At 46.7% G+C, this 15,035-nt stretch overlaps 1 protein-coding gene across 1 annotated transcript in view; it reads left to right on the forward strand.

The window, feature by feature from the left end:
- The window catches only part of CELSR3 (cadherin EGF LAG seven-pass G-type receptor 3), a 94,907-nt gene extending 80,211 nt beyond the window's left edge, over positions 1-14,696 (forward strand). Inside the window, exons 28-36 of the mRNA XM_079966984.1 lie at positions 517-596; positions 1,047-1,173; positions 2,556-2,669; positions 3,012-3,148; positions 3,936-4,042; positions 4,905-5,078; positions 5,734-5,934; positions 7,442-8,564; positions 9,051-14,696. Coding sequence (XP_079823110.1) covers positions 517-596; positions 1,047-1,173; positions 2,556-2,669; positions 3,012-3,148; positions 3,936-4,042; positions 4,905-5,078; positions 5,734-5,934; positions 7,442-8,564; positions 9,051-9,078 — 2,091 coding nt within the window. The 3' untranslated portion in view covers positions 9,079-14,696. The remainder of the gene's footprint in view (positions 1-516; positions 597-1,046; positions 1,174-2,555; positions 2,670-3,011; positions 3,149-3,935; positions 4,043-4,904; positions 5,079-5,733; positions 5,935-7,441; positions 8,565-9,050) is intronic.
- The last annotated feature ends 339 nt before the right edge of the window (positions 14,697-15,035 follow it).

The following is a 15,035-nucleotide window of genomic DNA, read 5'->3' on the forward strand; positions in this document are numbered from 1 at the left end:
GAGGATAAGGCTATCACTGGTACCAGCTGTTGCTCCAGTGTCAGAGGCAATGTGCTTCTGCATTCCAGTTGCTGGAAACCTCAGGAGAGGAGAGTGCTCTGGCGCTGAAGTCCTTCTTGCAAGTTTATTGTGGGCATCTGTTTGGGGATGCTGGACACAGATGGGCTCCTGGCCTGATCCAGCTCAACTTTCATGTACTTTTCCACACTTTATGACTCTGGGGGCTTGTGAGCCTTTAAGCATTGTGACCCCATCCTTGGCGATCTTCTCATCTTTTGCCCTGTCCCATGAATCGGAAGAGGAGTCGGAAGAGGGGAGACAAAGCTTTTCTTTTGCAGAGTCCAGTGAAGCCAGCTGTGCAATGCACACCAAATATAGCATCCTCAAAGACAGTGTGGGCAGTGTTGACAAGCAAGAGCATGAAAGTGAGGAAGGGTGGGATATAGACAATAAATATAAAACAAAACAGAGTTTTCCACTTGAGTACCTGTTCCTAACTAGCCAGTCTGCTTCCAGATGAACGGGGTGATGTTTCTGCTGGTTGCAAAGATGCTGTGCTCACCAGGCCAGAAGGAAGCCAAGAAGAAATCGGTTCTGTGAGTATTAACTTATCACAATGATCTGCTCAGACAGAAACGTGCTCTATAGTGCCTGAGCATCACTTTTCCATTCCCTGTAAGTGTGCTTCCACTTTTCTGTCACTCTGCCTTGAGATGCTCTCCTTCTAAATGTCATCTGGATTGTCTGCCTCCTCCACAACTGAAATTGCTTGAGGCAGAAGTGGTGAGTTTTGTCAGTACTCAGCTAGTATTGGCCGCTGTCACTTGTTTTGTGAGTTAGGGAAACACCCTGCGCCCTCAGCAGTAAAGAGTTGCCCTCTTGGGAGCCTGTTCCCAGAGCATTTTATGGGTGTGGCTGGATTGTGTAGAAATGGGTTTGTGACCCTCCTTAGTGTCTCTTGCCCTGCAGCTCAACCACAGATTCTAACCTCTGTGTCTGTCCTTCTGGATGGCTCTTTCTCTCCGTCTCTCTCTATCTCTCTCCAGTATGACGCTGCGAAGCTCCTTCGTTCTGCTTCTAGTTATTAGCACTGCTTGGCTCTTTGGCCTCTTGGCTGTCAACAACAGTGTCCTGGCTTTCCACTACCTCTACACTGTCCTCTGCAGCCTTCAGGTAACTCTCTGCACTAGGATAAGGATGGTCAGGCAGGAATCAGGATATGGTGGAGCAGACAAAGAGGATAGTGGCTTCTGGTGGGAGCAATCTTGCAAAACATAACTAATTCTCACCAGTTCCCCCAAATGAACCACATGTGGTTTGGGAGTCATAAGTCTACACCTTCTTCACTCACAGAACTGGTTGCAAATTTCTCTGGATCAAGTCACACGCGCCAATCTGGTGTGTTTGCTCCATTACATTACGTTTGAGGGTGTGCAGATCTAAATAAATTGCAAACACAACTGGCACATTTGCTGTAAATTGCACATGCTTTGTAAGTGTCGATATATCAGCCAGCAACTGTGTGGTGATTAACATACCAAGCAATGCATGATGGCAGCCCTTCCAGTCCAGAAGCAAGACATTTCGTGTTTTAATATGAACCTACCTAATTCACATTTTCCAAAACAATGCATGTTGTTTCCAAATTTTGCCATGGATTTCTCCAGCTTAAATAAATGGTACAAAATGCATGTGAGGAATTTCCCTTAAAACACATTGCAAACTGAAAATGCGGCAAACTGAATTTAAGACTGGGGGGAATGCAAAATTGACCAGATTTGCACATCCCTATTTTCAAGTACATACATTAAAACTTTTACAGAAGGCATTTGCATGAAAAAAATTAAATAGGAAGCAAGGAATTATGGTAATGAGTGAAACATATAGAGGGGGAGCAGAAATTAGTCTACCACCACCCTAGAATTCACTTGCTAAGATTCTTGCGAAATATTACTTAAAGGCAAATTAAATATTGTGTGACTTTGCAGACATTTTGCGATATCCGGTGGTGGCTGTACATATGCTTATTTCAGTACTTCTGATTTGCTGTAGTCTTGTTAGATCTCTATACTCACAGAGCTTCCTGTAGTTTATGTGTAGATTCATATTTGCCTGCTTCTATGTAGAGTTTTCCTATCCTTGAGTTCACATAGAGACTAATTGCTCCCTCTAGCGGAAAGCTAATGTAGTCATTCTGGTAATTAGATCATTAACACTCAGCATTTATGTAGTAGTGGTTTTGTGCATGTTCCGTAACAAGGAGGAAGAATTTGGATTGCCATATGCCATGCAAGACAGGACAAGTGGATGGTGCGCACCCCACTTTCCTGGTCCATCTTCGGTGACTCATAAATGGCATTTGCGGCTCAGATTCAGTAACTGCACAGAGCATATGTGCTCCATACAGAAGATTCCTCTTCAGCCCCTGGCATCTCCAGGTATAGCTGCCTGAAATCTGGAGAGCTGCTTCTAGTCTGAATACCAATGGCCTGACACAGCGTAACACCAATTTCTAAGTTTCAGATTCACAGCCCCTCTTCCCTATCCCCCCACAGAGCTTGGCAGTACTGATTCTGTTCTGTGTGCTGAACAAGGAGGTACAGGAAGCCTGGAAACTAGCCTGCCTTGGCAAGAAGGGTCAGGGAGAGGAATCCACCAGAAGCGGTCAGGTGAGAGCTGCGTTTGATCTTACTCGTTGGGTTAAGGGAGATGGGAGGATAACCTGGTCCATCCAAAGCCAAAGTGCAGGAGGACTGCCTTGTAGTCACCTGGCCTACCCCAGGTGTGCATCCTTGAAGGGGTTCAGGCCTTCTTCCTACTGCCCTCGTTACTTCTAAAGGAAATAGTCCTTTTAGTTTAACTGGGGCAGGGGGAGCCTTTTTCCAGCCTGAGGGTCAAATCCAGAACTGAACCACTCTTGGGCAGGCCAGTTTTGACAGGTGGGCATGGAAGCGCCTCAGGCATCTCCCTAGAGAGGCTACTCTGTGGTGTGTGTTTCCCTCCCACTCCAGGGTCCCAACGCCTACAACAACACGGCGCTCTTTGAAGAGAGTGGCCTCATCCGTATCACCCTGGGAGCCTCCACCATCTCTTCTGTCAGCAGTGTGCGCTCAGCTCGGACCCATTCCAGCCAGCGGGGATACCTCAGGTGAGCAGCAGCAGCAAGGATGAGTCTCTGTGCTGCCCACCCCCAGCACCACTTGAGGACATACAGCTATAGGCACTCGCGTGCTGAGAAGGGTAACCTTTCCGCTGGAGACCAAAGCAGCCCCTGGGACTTAATTGCGGTTCCTCTGTTTGCGAGGCTGGGTATGAAAGCAAATGGAATGACAATGCAGATCGGAATGGTTCTTTTCCTCTTATCCCTCAAAATGACACCCCTCACCTCCACATTTCTCTCTTGATGCAGGACAGAGATTCCCAAAAGAACAGAGATGATGATGATGATGATGATGATGATGATGATGATGATGATTTTAAAAACCCAGCAACAGAGCTCATGGACTATACTTTTACTATGGGCTGGATTCAACTAATTCCTGTATTGCAGGGGTTGGACCTTCCCTTCCCAACTCTATGATTCTTAATCAGTTCTGATAGCAGAAGCTAGTGCAAGGAATCCTACTGGCCCAATGGCGCTTTCCTCAATTTTCCTCCCTGCTACACAAGGATTTGTTCTGAAGCATTGAGAGAACTCCCAGAACAGCACGTGGGATGAGGAGAAAGGAGATTGTTCCATCAGCCATGTGGAAATGCTTGCGTTGACAGAACAATCTCCTTAGCGCTATGTTGAATTCCACCCTATGATAGGTGTTCATGGACTAGGCCTGTCTAACAAACCTTTTTACCACTGTGCACTTCCCAACATTGATTTCTGACCTCTCACTTGAAGAGACAGGCGAGAGTTCTGAGTATTTCTCTCTTACGAGTTTCAGAGAGAACATGATGGCGCATCAAGGCTCTGCTCTGGATAACAACTTGCTCAACCACGCTGGTCCAACAGACCTTGACATAGCAATGTTTCATCGTGACGCAGGGCCAGGTAAGGCCAAAATCCAGGAGGCGTGCTTCTGATGGGGAAGTCTGCGGCTGTGAAAGGTGAAGGGGTGTCTCCAGATCCCAAATTAAAAAGAAATCTTCCAATGCTGTATGCCATCTTGACACATCTTTATATATACTGAGCACTGACCAAGCCTGCAACAAGGGCAAGTGACTAAGTGAGCAGACTTTTCTAGGGAAGGGAAGAAGTAGCAAGTTCCCTCCCCTCCAGGGTTTTTCCTAAGCAATCTGAGACTGCGCCTGTGCAAAACTAACTTCTCTTATCTTTTCATGCCTCTTCTAGTTCTGGGTGACCAGTGGGTGGGATCTTGTCACAGCAGGAGGGGGAGACACTTGTGGTTCTTCACCAGCCTGACTCATCTCTGCCTCTTAGCTTCTCTCTTCTCCTGCTTCAGCTTCTGCCTCTGATCCTGGACTGCTGTCTGACACAGACTCTCCCAGCTCACATAGTCCTGTTGCTCCTTCAGCTTCCGACACCTCCTCCTCCCAGTCTTCTCCCTCTGACCACTCATCATTGTCCCACCGCCACTCCCTGGGCTCTGAGCCTTCTTCCCTTTGGGGTTCCTCAGCTGGTTCTTCCCATAATTCCTCTGCATCCAACCAGTCCATGACAGTGGCACCAAAACATTTGGGAACCACCATTCTAACATTTTGTCCTTTAGAGGCTGTGAACCAGTGACATGGTATGTGCTGCTAGACTGACCCATTGTTCCAGTCTGGCAGAGTTCATAACTTCAGCTTGCTCAGGAGAGGGCAGCTTATGTACTGGAAAGCTATTAGCCATCACTTGAAAAGCTGTTCCCTCAACCCCACCTTCTTTACATGGGTTACATATCTCCCTGCAGATCAAGACTCTGACTCGGACAGCGACCTCTCTCTCGACGAAGAGCGCAGCCTCTCGATTCCATCATCAGAGAGTGAGGAAAACGTGCATCTCCGCGGCAGGTTCCAGCGCCAGTTCAAAAGGGCAGCACACAGCGAGAGGCTCCTCACCAACCCTTCCAACACCACACCCAAAGGCAAGTGATGCTGGGCAGAGAAACGCCTTGACTCTCAGGCCAAGCTGGGCAACAAGCTCTGAGCTATGCACTGTGTAACATGTCAGGGCCCATTACAAAACATGGAATGCACATCTTAAGACAGGATTGTAAATCTTGTGGTCTCTTGGACTCCATTTCCCATAATCCACAGCCCACATGGCCCAGTGGTCAAGGATTTGCCTGTGGGTAGCTCCTCTTAAAATTAAGGAGCCTGCATTTCACTGCGAAGAAGAAAAATAATTGTGCATGTGAATTAAACTAAATACTTAATTGCTGTCTTAGTCTTCTTGCATGATCTCTTCCAACTCATGCAGGCACTCTGAGATCTCTGCAAACATCCCAAAGGGGGCGTTACCTGCTGGTCTGTATATTACCTTCAGTACAGGTGTCGCCCAGGCACTTGTTATTTCTCTGCCCCCAGAGTTGCACAGCATGCAGTGGGTGCTACACGGGGGGGGGGGGGCTGGCCATGTGCCACATCCCTAGTAGTTTTGCGCCATCCACTGCAAAGGATGAAAAACTTAACCAATTCTTCCTCACAGCACGTAGTCAAAAACCCTGGCGAATTCTCACATTAATCTGCTGAGATGCACTTTGTCCGCCTTGTAATATACCAGCCATGTCCTCCCTCTAGATGTAGATGGCAATGACCTGATGTCCTATTGGCCAGCGCTGGGCGAATGCGAAGTTCACCCCTGCTCCCTTCAGAAATGGGGCTCTGAGCGGAAACTTGGGTTCGATGCCAGTAAGGACGCTGCCAACAACAACCAACCGGACCTGGCCTTGACCAGTGGCGATGAGAACTCCCTCACCCAGACCCAGAGGCAGCGGAAAGGTAAGAGAAATGGAACTGCAGCCAGTGCGCTGTAGTGACAAGCAGGGCCAATGTGGGAGAGCTATGTGGCCCAGGCCTCATAGCATCACAGCTGCTTTTATGAGTAGTGGATCAAATTGTGTTACACTCACTCAGATTAGAGCTGTTATTATGAAATCCCCCCCCCCCCGTGATTGTTTCATTGTCTTTTATGATTATGCTATGTCAATTATGTTTTTAATGTTGTACACCGCCCTGGGATCTTCGGATAAAGGGTGGTATATAAACTGAACTCATCATCATCATCTGCGAAATTCCACAAAAGCATGATTTCCCTCAGTAATGAGTGCATTTGCACAGAAATATGAATTTGTTAAAGCTATTCAGATTATGTCTCACTCCTTTTTCTTTTATTTCTTTTGTCCAGGGAAGGGCAGCACCTTGTTTTGTTTTCATGTGCCATAATTTTATTGTCACTGCCTTTATTATGGCTCAGAAGCTCAGAAGGAAGTGACCGAGGCCTACATGGGCCTCTAAGATGGCCTAGTGGCAAATCCCCACTCATCCATGATGCTTGCTGGGTAGCTTGGGGTCCTGGGAAAGTCAGGGGCATAGTGTAGTGTTAGAACACATGCTTTGAATGAGAAAGATCCCTGGCATCTCCAGGGAAATGGCTGGGGGAAACTCCTGTCTCAAACAGGTAGAGCTACTACCAGTCAGTATAGGAGGGGATCCTGAGATAAATGGGCCAGTGTTCTGACTTGGTATAAACAAACTCCTGTGTTGCAATACAGAATAATCTGCTCAAATACAACCGTAACACGTGGCTAATAAATTTCGAAAATGTATTATTATCAGTGGTTAGTATGCCATCCACTGACCTTCCTTATTTTTCACATAAGAGGATTTATATACTGCTTAATGATCAAAGCCACAAAGCAGTTTACATAAAATATACATTTGAAATACCAGCCAACACAATATGTTAAAAACAAGATGGCCTAGATTTTAAATAAAATAGCCAATTTAAAAATATACCTAATGAAATACAATTGCATGTTATAACACGTGCCAAATGAACACGTCTGGGGTAGCATTAAAAAAGGGTTTTGGCATATGCCAAAAATACAGAAAAGGTGCCTCCATGGACAGGGATTTCCAGAGTGTAGGTTCTGCCATAATGAAGGATAGAATCCTCCCAACATTGTGTATCACTTGTTAAATGCTAATTCCACAGACTGAAGCAGTTGAGTGGACATACAAAGGATAAGGTGATTCTTCAAGTAAGCAGAAACAGCAGGAAGAGGCCATAAAGAGAGACACCGGAGGAGGGATATTGACAGAGAAGAGTAAATGCAGGATAAGGAAGCTTTCTCCCATCAATAGAAATACAAAAGGGACCTGCTGTTAGGAAATAGGATAGAGTAAGATGACTATAGATAGGATGGGCATTGCCAATGGAAAGCTCTCAGAGAGAGCCCTGGGAGAGAGGCTTATCCTTCTCACCTGCTTTGCTTACATTGTGTAGGTATCCTGAAGAATCGGCTCCAGTACCCTCCGACTTTGCAAGGCCTGCCCTCCGTGGGCAGGATGGCCAACGACCTTTCCTGGTACAAAACCTCCACCTTGGGCCACCGGGCTGTCCCCGCTGCTTCTTACGGCAGGATCTATTCAGGGGCAGGCAGCCTCTCTCAGCCCGCGAGCCGCTACTCTTCCCGGGAGCAGCTGGACATGCTGATGAGGAGGCAGATGTCCAGAGAGCAGCTGAGCCGCAACACCTCCGGCGAGTGCCTAGAAACAGTTGCCAGCAGGCACGGCTCTCGAGAGCGTTTGGACAACATCCTGAACAGGCCTGGGTCAAGGGAGCACCTAGACACGATCCTCAGCCGCCACGGGTCCAGAGAGCACCTTGCAAGCATACCCAGCAGGCATGGGTCTCAAGAAAATGTAGCAGAAGCAGCTTCTGGACACGATCAAAGAGATCATGGGAACACCCTACCCAGGAGGCAGGGATCTAGAGACCATCTAGATACTTTGCCCTGTAGATTTGGGTCAAGAGAACCGCTAGACTGTGGGGGAGCAGTCAGGGAGTTCTCTAGGGAATGGCTAAACACTATGCCGAACAGGCAAGCCTCGAGAGATCGGACGGACACACTGCCAAGTCGAGACCCTTCTCGAGAACAGCTGGATCTGCTTTCCAGGAAGCAGCCTCTGAGGGAGCAGCTGGCAACAGCTAGGCAGACGTCGAGAGAGCAGCTGGACTTTTTATCCAGAAGATCTAATTCCAGAGAGCATCTGGACATAGTGCCTGGCAGGCAGGCTTCTCGGGAAAACCTGGAGCCTCTTTCCAGACAGCAGCCTTCCAGGGAAAACCTTGAACTCCTCTCCAGGAGGCTCCCTTCTAGAGAAAATCTAGAAGCCATCCCCAGCCGTCACCCCTCCACAGAGCAATTAGATATCCTTTCTTCCATCCTAGCATCTTTTAACTCCTCTGTCCTGTCCTCTGTGCAATCATCCAGCACTCCCTCAGGCCCACAGACCACACCCACGCCTTCCGTGGCCCAGACTTCCTCGACACCCTCCATGCCGTGCCCTTCACCACCTCGCTCTGCAACATCCCACAGTATTTCCGAGCTCTCGCCAGACTCAGAGTAAGTGGCTTCCTTTCTGAGGGGGCATTTCCCCCCTTCTTGGTCCAATTCATGTTGCCTGTGACCTATCAAGTAAGGTGGGAGAATTTAGAAATGTGGATCTCTTTGCTGAAGAGAAAACAGCTGAACGAGAGAAAATCTTGATTCAGGGGTGGAGAAGGTATTCGCATGTCAGGGAGGGTTGTGATTTTCTTGCCCTGAACTAGGTGCTTGGGACTCACCACCACTCAGTGTGGTCTAAAAGCCCCATCAGTTGCAGGACTGAGCTGAAAATTCTTGCTGGAGAACTTTTGGCTGAAAATTGGGAAGCAGTCAGGAAGTTGAAAAATTGTGCAGAATTGCTGGCATAATCTGGGGAGGGGGGCACATTTCCTTAAACTCATAAATGCAGTTCGTTCTGAACAGAGATGTTCTGTTTTTAGGCGTCTTAAGAAAGGAATGTCCATCTTAATTATATCTTTCCTTTCTTCCCATCCCCCTGCAAAGAATAACAAGAAGTGAAGGTCATTCCTGAGGGGTCCAGCTGCTGTGAGAACAAAGGAAGAAGCAGGAATGGTTGCTGGGGCCAGGCACTTCCAGCAGAGGATTGGGAATCCCTCAGGGCACCTACCACGGAAGGACTGAGGCTGACTGGGGGCCCAGATCAACCACGTGGAGAACTCGTGGGCCGAGAGTCAGGCAAGACCTGGCTGTGGAAGAAAGGTGTCTTTGAAGGGGGGGGTACCTCTGTGCCACACTGGCCACTCTCCCTGCTCCGAGGGAATGAGGTGGGGAAGTTAACACACCACAAGCAAATCATATAAACAAAAACAACAACAACCCAGACCAATTGAAATCTTCCTTTCTGATACATTTCTATACTCTGTGCAACCGTGAAAGGGTGGGAGGGTCCGGGAAGGGTTTTTTTATACATTTTTGTAACTTTGTAATCAGAGAGAAGAGAAATTTCTATGGTTATTTTTACGGTCCTGCTGTTTCCGTTGCCGTGATGCTGATCTCATTTGTCTTTGGCAGTGATAACGTCCGAACTGTGGCATGATGCTATGCAGGCTTCTTCTCCAAGTGAGGGCTCCTCAGAGGGCCTTGCAGGGTAGGAAAAATGGAGCGACAGATCATTTGAAGGCCCTCTTCAGACTGCCCTTTAGGCAGGCCCCTGCCTGACATCCTCACGGTGGCAGCACTAAGTGGCGGCCATCTTGCTGGGGAAGGGGCAGGCCCAAACACACCCACCACTGGCCCAAGCCGTCAGTCCCATGATTGGACCCTTGAATGCGCCAAAATTCCCACATTCCCTTAGCCAGGAGCTTTCGTGGAGCTCTTGTGAATGCTTCCCCATGTGGGCACAGCTTTACTGCTTCAATTTAGAGGCCTCGCATATATTTTATATGCTCTTCCATACACGGCCTCCATCCTCTTCTCAGACATTTTTGCAGCCAGAGTGGGTATTGGGAACCATCCGTCCTGTGAGGCTGGGCTGACAGTGAAGAGATGGAAGAATCTGAGCCCTCTAAGGTGCCTCTTCCTAAACTTAGCCTTGATCCAGCCGTGGTGCACATGAGAAACTTGCGTTTCTCTTCCTCTTTCTCATTCATTTTCTTCCTTCATGACAAGGGCATTAACCACGGTGCTTCGCTGTCAGCCTACCTTCTCCTATCAATTTCCTATTCCTTGAGCCCTGAGTGTGAATGTCATGGTATACAGTGTTTAGGACACAACTTCGAAAACAGGGTGGCTTGTTTTTTCCCCCCGTGGGGCTCTTACATTTAACAGCAGCAGGAATTTAGCAGGTCAGGATCTACCCCTGACTACAGCCACCTGCTGAATTTTTTTGGCATCACACACACAGCATTGAAAAATTCAGAATGATATGTTTAAAAAACAAAAGTTCAGAAGTCCTGCCTGGGGTGTGTGGGGGCGGGAAATGGGCAACCTTCACTAAAAGCTGAAAGAGAGATTGGAGAATTCTCCAAAGCATCCCATTTTGAATGGGACCCCCGCCCTGAGGTTTCAAAAGAAATCCTTTGTGGAAAACTTATTTCCTTCCACCCAACCTCTGCATGTTCCCTCTCATCAAATGAAGAAGAAAGCATTCTGAGGATTCCAGACATTCCATTAATGTGATGCTGATCTCATTCATCTTGGCAGTGATTGGCCTAAACTGACAGGATGCTCTTCTGCATTATTTTCAAAACCTTGTTTTTAAAGGGTCCTTCAATAGTTTCCCCACCCGTGGAATAACATTATTTCATATTTGTGGTATGCTATACCACTGATGTAATCCACATGTGGTGAGGTTATTGATTACTCAGGAAGTATCTATGTCAATCTGAGGCTTATCCCATAGTGCCAGCCTTCCCCAATTCCCATCAGTATCAGTACCATGGCCGCCAATGGTCAGGGACAATGGGAGCCCAAAACATCTGGAGGGCACCAGGTTGCAGAAGGGTACCAGAGTGGCACCCCAAGCTTACACAGAAGTGGCACCTGGCTTGCTTCCACCATCTCTCCATACCTTTCATGCTGCTGCTCAGGTCTGCCACTGACTCCTGGCATTCATAAGCAAGTGCTAATCTTCCAGGAGTTCTCTCTGTAATTCTGCAGTTTGGATACTGATACGGATCTAGAAAACCTATGAATATGAGCTATAGACCACAACCGAATTAAACAAGGGAGGAAATCCTTCATTCATCGTTTTCATTTAGCAGTTCATGTCCTGGTGTGCATATATACAAAACAACACAAATATGTTCTCTAGGTAGAAACTAGTGAAATCCAGTTGTGATTTATGGTGCAATCCTATATATGTTATGGCGCAATCCTATACATGTTATGGTGCAATCCTATTGTTTGCATGGAAATGTCCCACTATTTTTATGGAGTTTACTCTCTAGTGAGTAAGTATGCATAAGGACTGTAGCCCTAAGTCTCATTACAGTAGTACCAAAGCATTTTAACTGTACACTTTCGCCTCACTTATTCCAGAATTAGTCAATAGCTTTGACTTGCTCATTTTTTCACAGTACAGTACATGATTTCTTACTCCCTGGACTGTAAGCATTTCTCTCTTGTCTTGAAATGAAGTAAACATTTACATCATTGTATGTAGTTGTACATGGACACACACACACACACACACACACACACACACACACCTCCAGCTCTAAACCAAATGCATTTCCAGGTGCTTTTGTTTTTAACAAATTATAGCTCTCAATGGCCTTAAAAGATTCAGAAAAGCTGCTTTGCTGTCAAAAGCCATCCTTTCTATCCAGGCGTTAGAAGAAACGGCCCTCATCACTGCACTCGTGCTTATTTAAATTGAAATAGAAATGCAAAATGCACACAAACACACATAAAGCAACAACCTGTAATTCTAATTTGCTTTTCACACTTTATTCCACTCTTCCTTTGGGTGCCCATATACTCATTTCTTCTTTGTCCCAGGAGTGTGGCAGTCTAGTCAACTCTCAAGGGCACCCAGTTAATTTTGGGGCCTCGGTGCACAACTGTTTGTTTTCTTTTTAACCACACTTTTTTTAAAGCAATAGTGGGGTACCACTAGTGGTGTTTAACTCCGCTTAGGACTGTTCACCTCTCCAGATTACCTTTTCATTGTGCATTCATGATGATTTGCGCTCATGATGGTGTCAGGGCAGTTATACACAATCCCTGCCAGTGCTGTTTGCTCCTGCAAAAGATTCAGGGTAGACAAACAAGTTGGTGTGTGTCCCATAAGCTTCCTACTGAAATCCTGTGAATTTTCACTCCACAAATGGGCTGAGGTGGAGAAGTGCCCCACTTTTATTGCGCCAGAGCGGAAGAGTGCCTTTCCAGACAGCAATAATGTGGTGACACTGAGGAAATGTTGCAGAACAACCAATAAAACCCTTGCCCTCGCCCAGATCAGAGAGTAGGACCTGAATGTTCATAAGGGCAAGTGATACAGTCCCTTCGTGGCAATGCGTTCTCTCAGAACCATCACCAAGAATTGCCTGTTTGAAAGCAGAACCGTCCATTAAAATCTCCAAGTTAGGGAGAAGGCAGCCTCCTCCCAGATATGTTAAATTTGTTTTCTTCCAAATACAGGGATAATTTGAGAAGGTTGCGTCCAAATAACACCCTACACACACACACACACACACACATGCACACACAGAGGAGTGTACCACATATCTGTCTGAATGTTTAAATTTCTAGCTCTGGCGGCCGAGAGGATTGTGCTTATAAGAGAAGCAACTGGTCTTTTGGTGCTATATAAGATCTACTTCCAATCTCAGGCTTCCCTTTCATGTTGATGTCTCTTAACTCACTTTCAGCGGCGACAATGCTCCATTTACTGCCTTATTACCACAGAATGCTACAGCTTAATGTTAAACAAAACTGACTTAATGTTTACACTGGGGGACTTTTTTTCTGTGATGGTCCAAGGTGGGTGGCAGCTGGCTTGTGGCCGCTCCTTCCACTCGCTCAGGCCAGACGCATTTTGATTGGTCTAATTGTGACTAAGAAAAAGGAATGGGGTTTTTCTTTTTTAATGATTCTCAAATACATTCCACAGTCTGTTACCCTGGGAGGGAAAGGGCTCCCGTTAGCCTTCTGACCTTTCCCACTTGTTGCCTGAGCAAAGGTGGGATTGCTCCAGCTTTTGGTCAGAGCTGCCTTTATCCTCCCATGTAGAAATGGAGGAAACCATTATGTGCCAAGCCAAGTGGCAGGCGGCAATCTACCTCTGCTGCCAAGCAGAGGGCACAGTTATCACTGACCCTTGCAAAGGCAGAAGATGGGGGATTGGGCCCAGAAAATAAAATTAAGCAGAACTTACTTGTTTATAAGAATCAAGCTAGGAAGAAACGAGGCTGAGAAGCAAGCAAAGACCCAGGCATGCTTTTGTGCAAATATGTAAAAGAAATGAAATGCAACTTCTTTCTCATGTAAAAGTGCAGATCATTCCAGACGTGCTGAATGCAAAAGTCCTTTGTGTACTCATCATCCCTGAATGTGACCTGTTGGGCTCCATTAAAGAGCTTGTTTACACTGGGGGTTTTTCAGTCTGTGTATGTATATATAGCCAAACCAGGATCCAGATTTTCTCTTTGTTCCACTGATCTCAAGAAAGATTGTCTCCTACTTTCTTTGGATGCTGTTTGTACTTTCTACCCTCTTTATAATTCAATTGATGTCTGCAATGTTTATTGATCATCAGAAAGAAAAGAAAAGTAAGCTAGTTGGTGGGTTGGTGGAATACTGGAGTTTCTGTTTTCATTTTAAACTGATTTATATTGGAACCAGGCTTTTCTCTCTCTTCGGGAAGGGCTTGATTGGGTGAGTGGCTATGTTTTCTTGTGGGTTCGATTCAATATCTAGAAGAGGCCATGCCATCAAAGGAAAGCCCTCATCTCTCTCTCTCTCTCTCTCACACACACACACACACACATAACTGCATCAGTACAGATCTTTCTTACAAGGAGGCTTCCATTTTCAGAACCTCCACTTCTACTTCCCAGCATGTTGAACATGGTTTTGTCTTGGAGGGGTGCGAGGCCATAAACCCACCAAAGCTGTGTGCAGATTGCCCTGGTCTACCAGGGCACTCCTTTAACAACACCAACCCTGTTTGTTAGTTTGAGGAAGAAAGCAGATGGGTCATGTTCAGAGGCGCTACTTCTGCCCGAGAGGTTTGCATGCCTCTTTGAGGGATAAGGAAAGGATCCACCAAACTCATCAAACGCTTCGCAGAGATGTGTGCCAAAAAGAATGACACTGAGCTATAGGCAAAAGTGTCAGCCTCTCTCATGCCTTCCTAGTGTTTGCTGTGTTGCTGCTGACAGCTGGCACTCTTATCACTGCCTTGAAGAGCTCAGAATGTTCCTGGGAGGAGGAATTCCCCATCCCCGTCTCTTTCCTGGGAGATGAAGTTGCCGTGCGATTTCTGCAGAGCGGTTCTTTGATTGTACATGTGGTGGCCTAGGCTCTGGAGAGCATTTGTTTTGGTTGGTTAATTCTATTTTTCGTCTTTCCCTCCCCCTCTCCAGTTTGTTGGCAAGGGGCAGAGAGAGGTCTGTGGACGTCCTCCCCAGCCATGTAAAATTGTACCATGAAAGCAACAGATTTGGAAATAAAAGATAAAACACAGTGTGGCTCCCTCGTTTTGTGCCTGTCTGCTTCTTACTTCTTCTAAATTTTTCATTCATGGAAAAAAGTATGGCAGAAGTGCTTATATGATGATGAGCCATGCTGAAGTTCCAGGGTTTCTGAAAGTTTAATGATGAGGATGAGGAAATTAAAAGACTGGTCCTCTCCACTGGATAAAATGGTACCCCACTGAACAAGAAGAGGGAGCTTATGGCCCTCCAGATGTCATTGGACTCCAGCACCCATCAGTCCCTGCTAGCATGATCAATGGTCCACGGCGATGGGCGCTGTAGTCCAGCAACACCAGAAGGGCTCCTAGTTAACCACCCTGGTAAACCA

This window comes from Podarcis cretensis, assembly GCF_951804945.1.
Source record: "Podarcis cretensis genome assembly, chromosome: 2".
In the NCBI taxonomy this organism is placed as follows: Eukaryota; Metazoa; Chordata; class Lepidosauria; order Squamata; family Lacertidae; genus Podarcis; species Podarcis cretensis.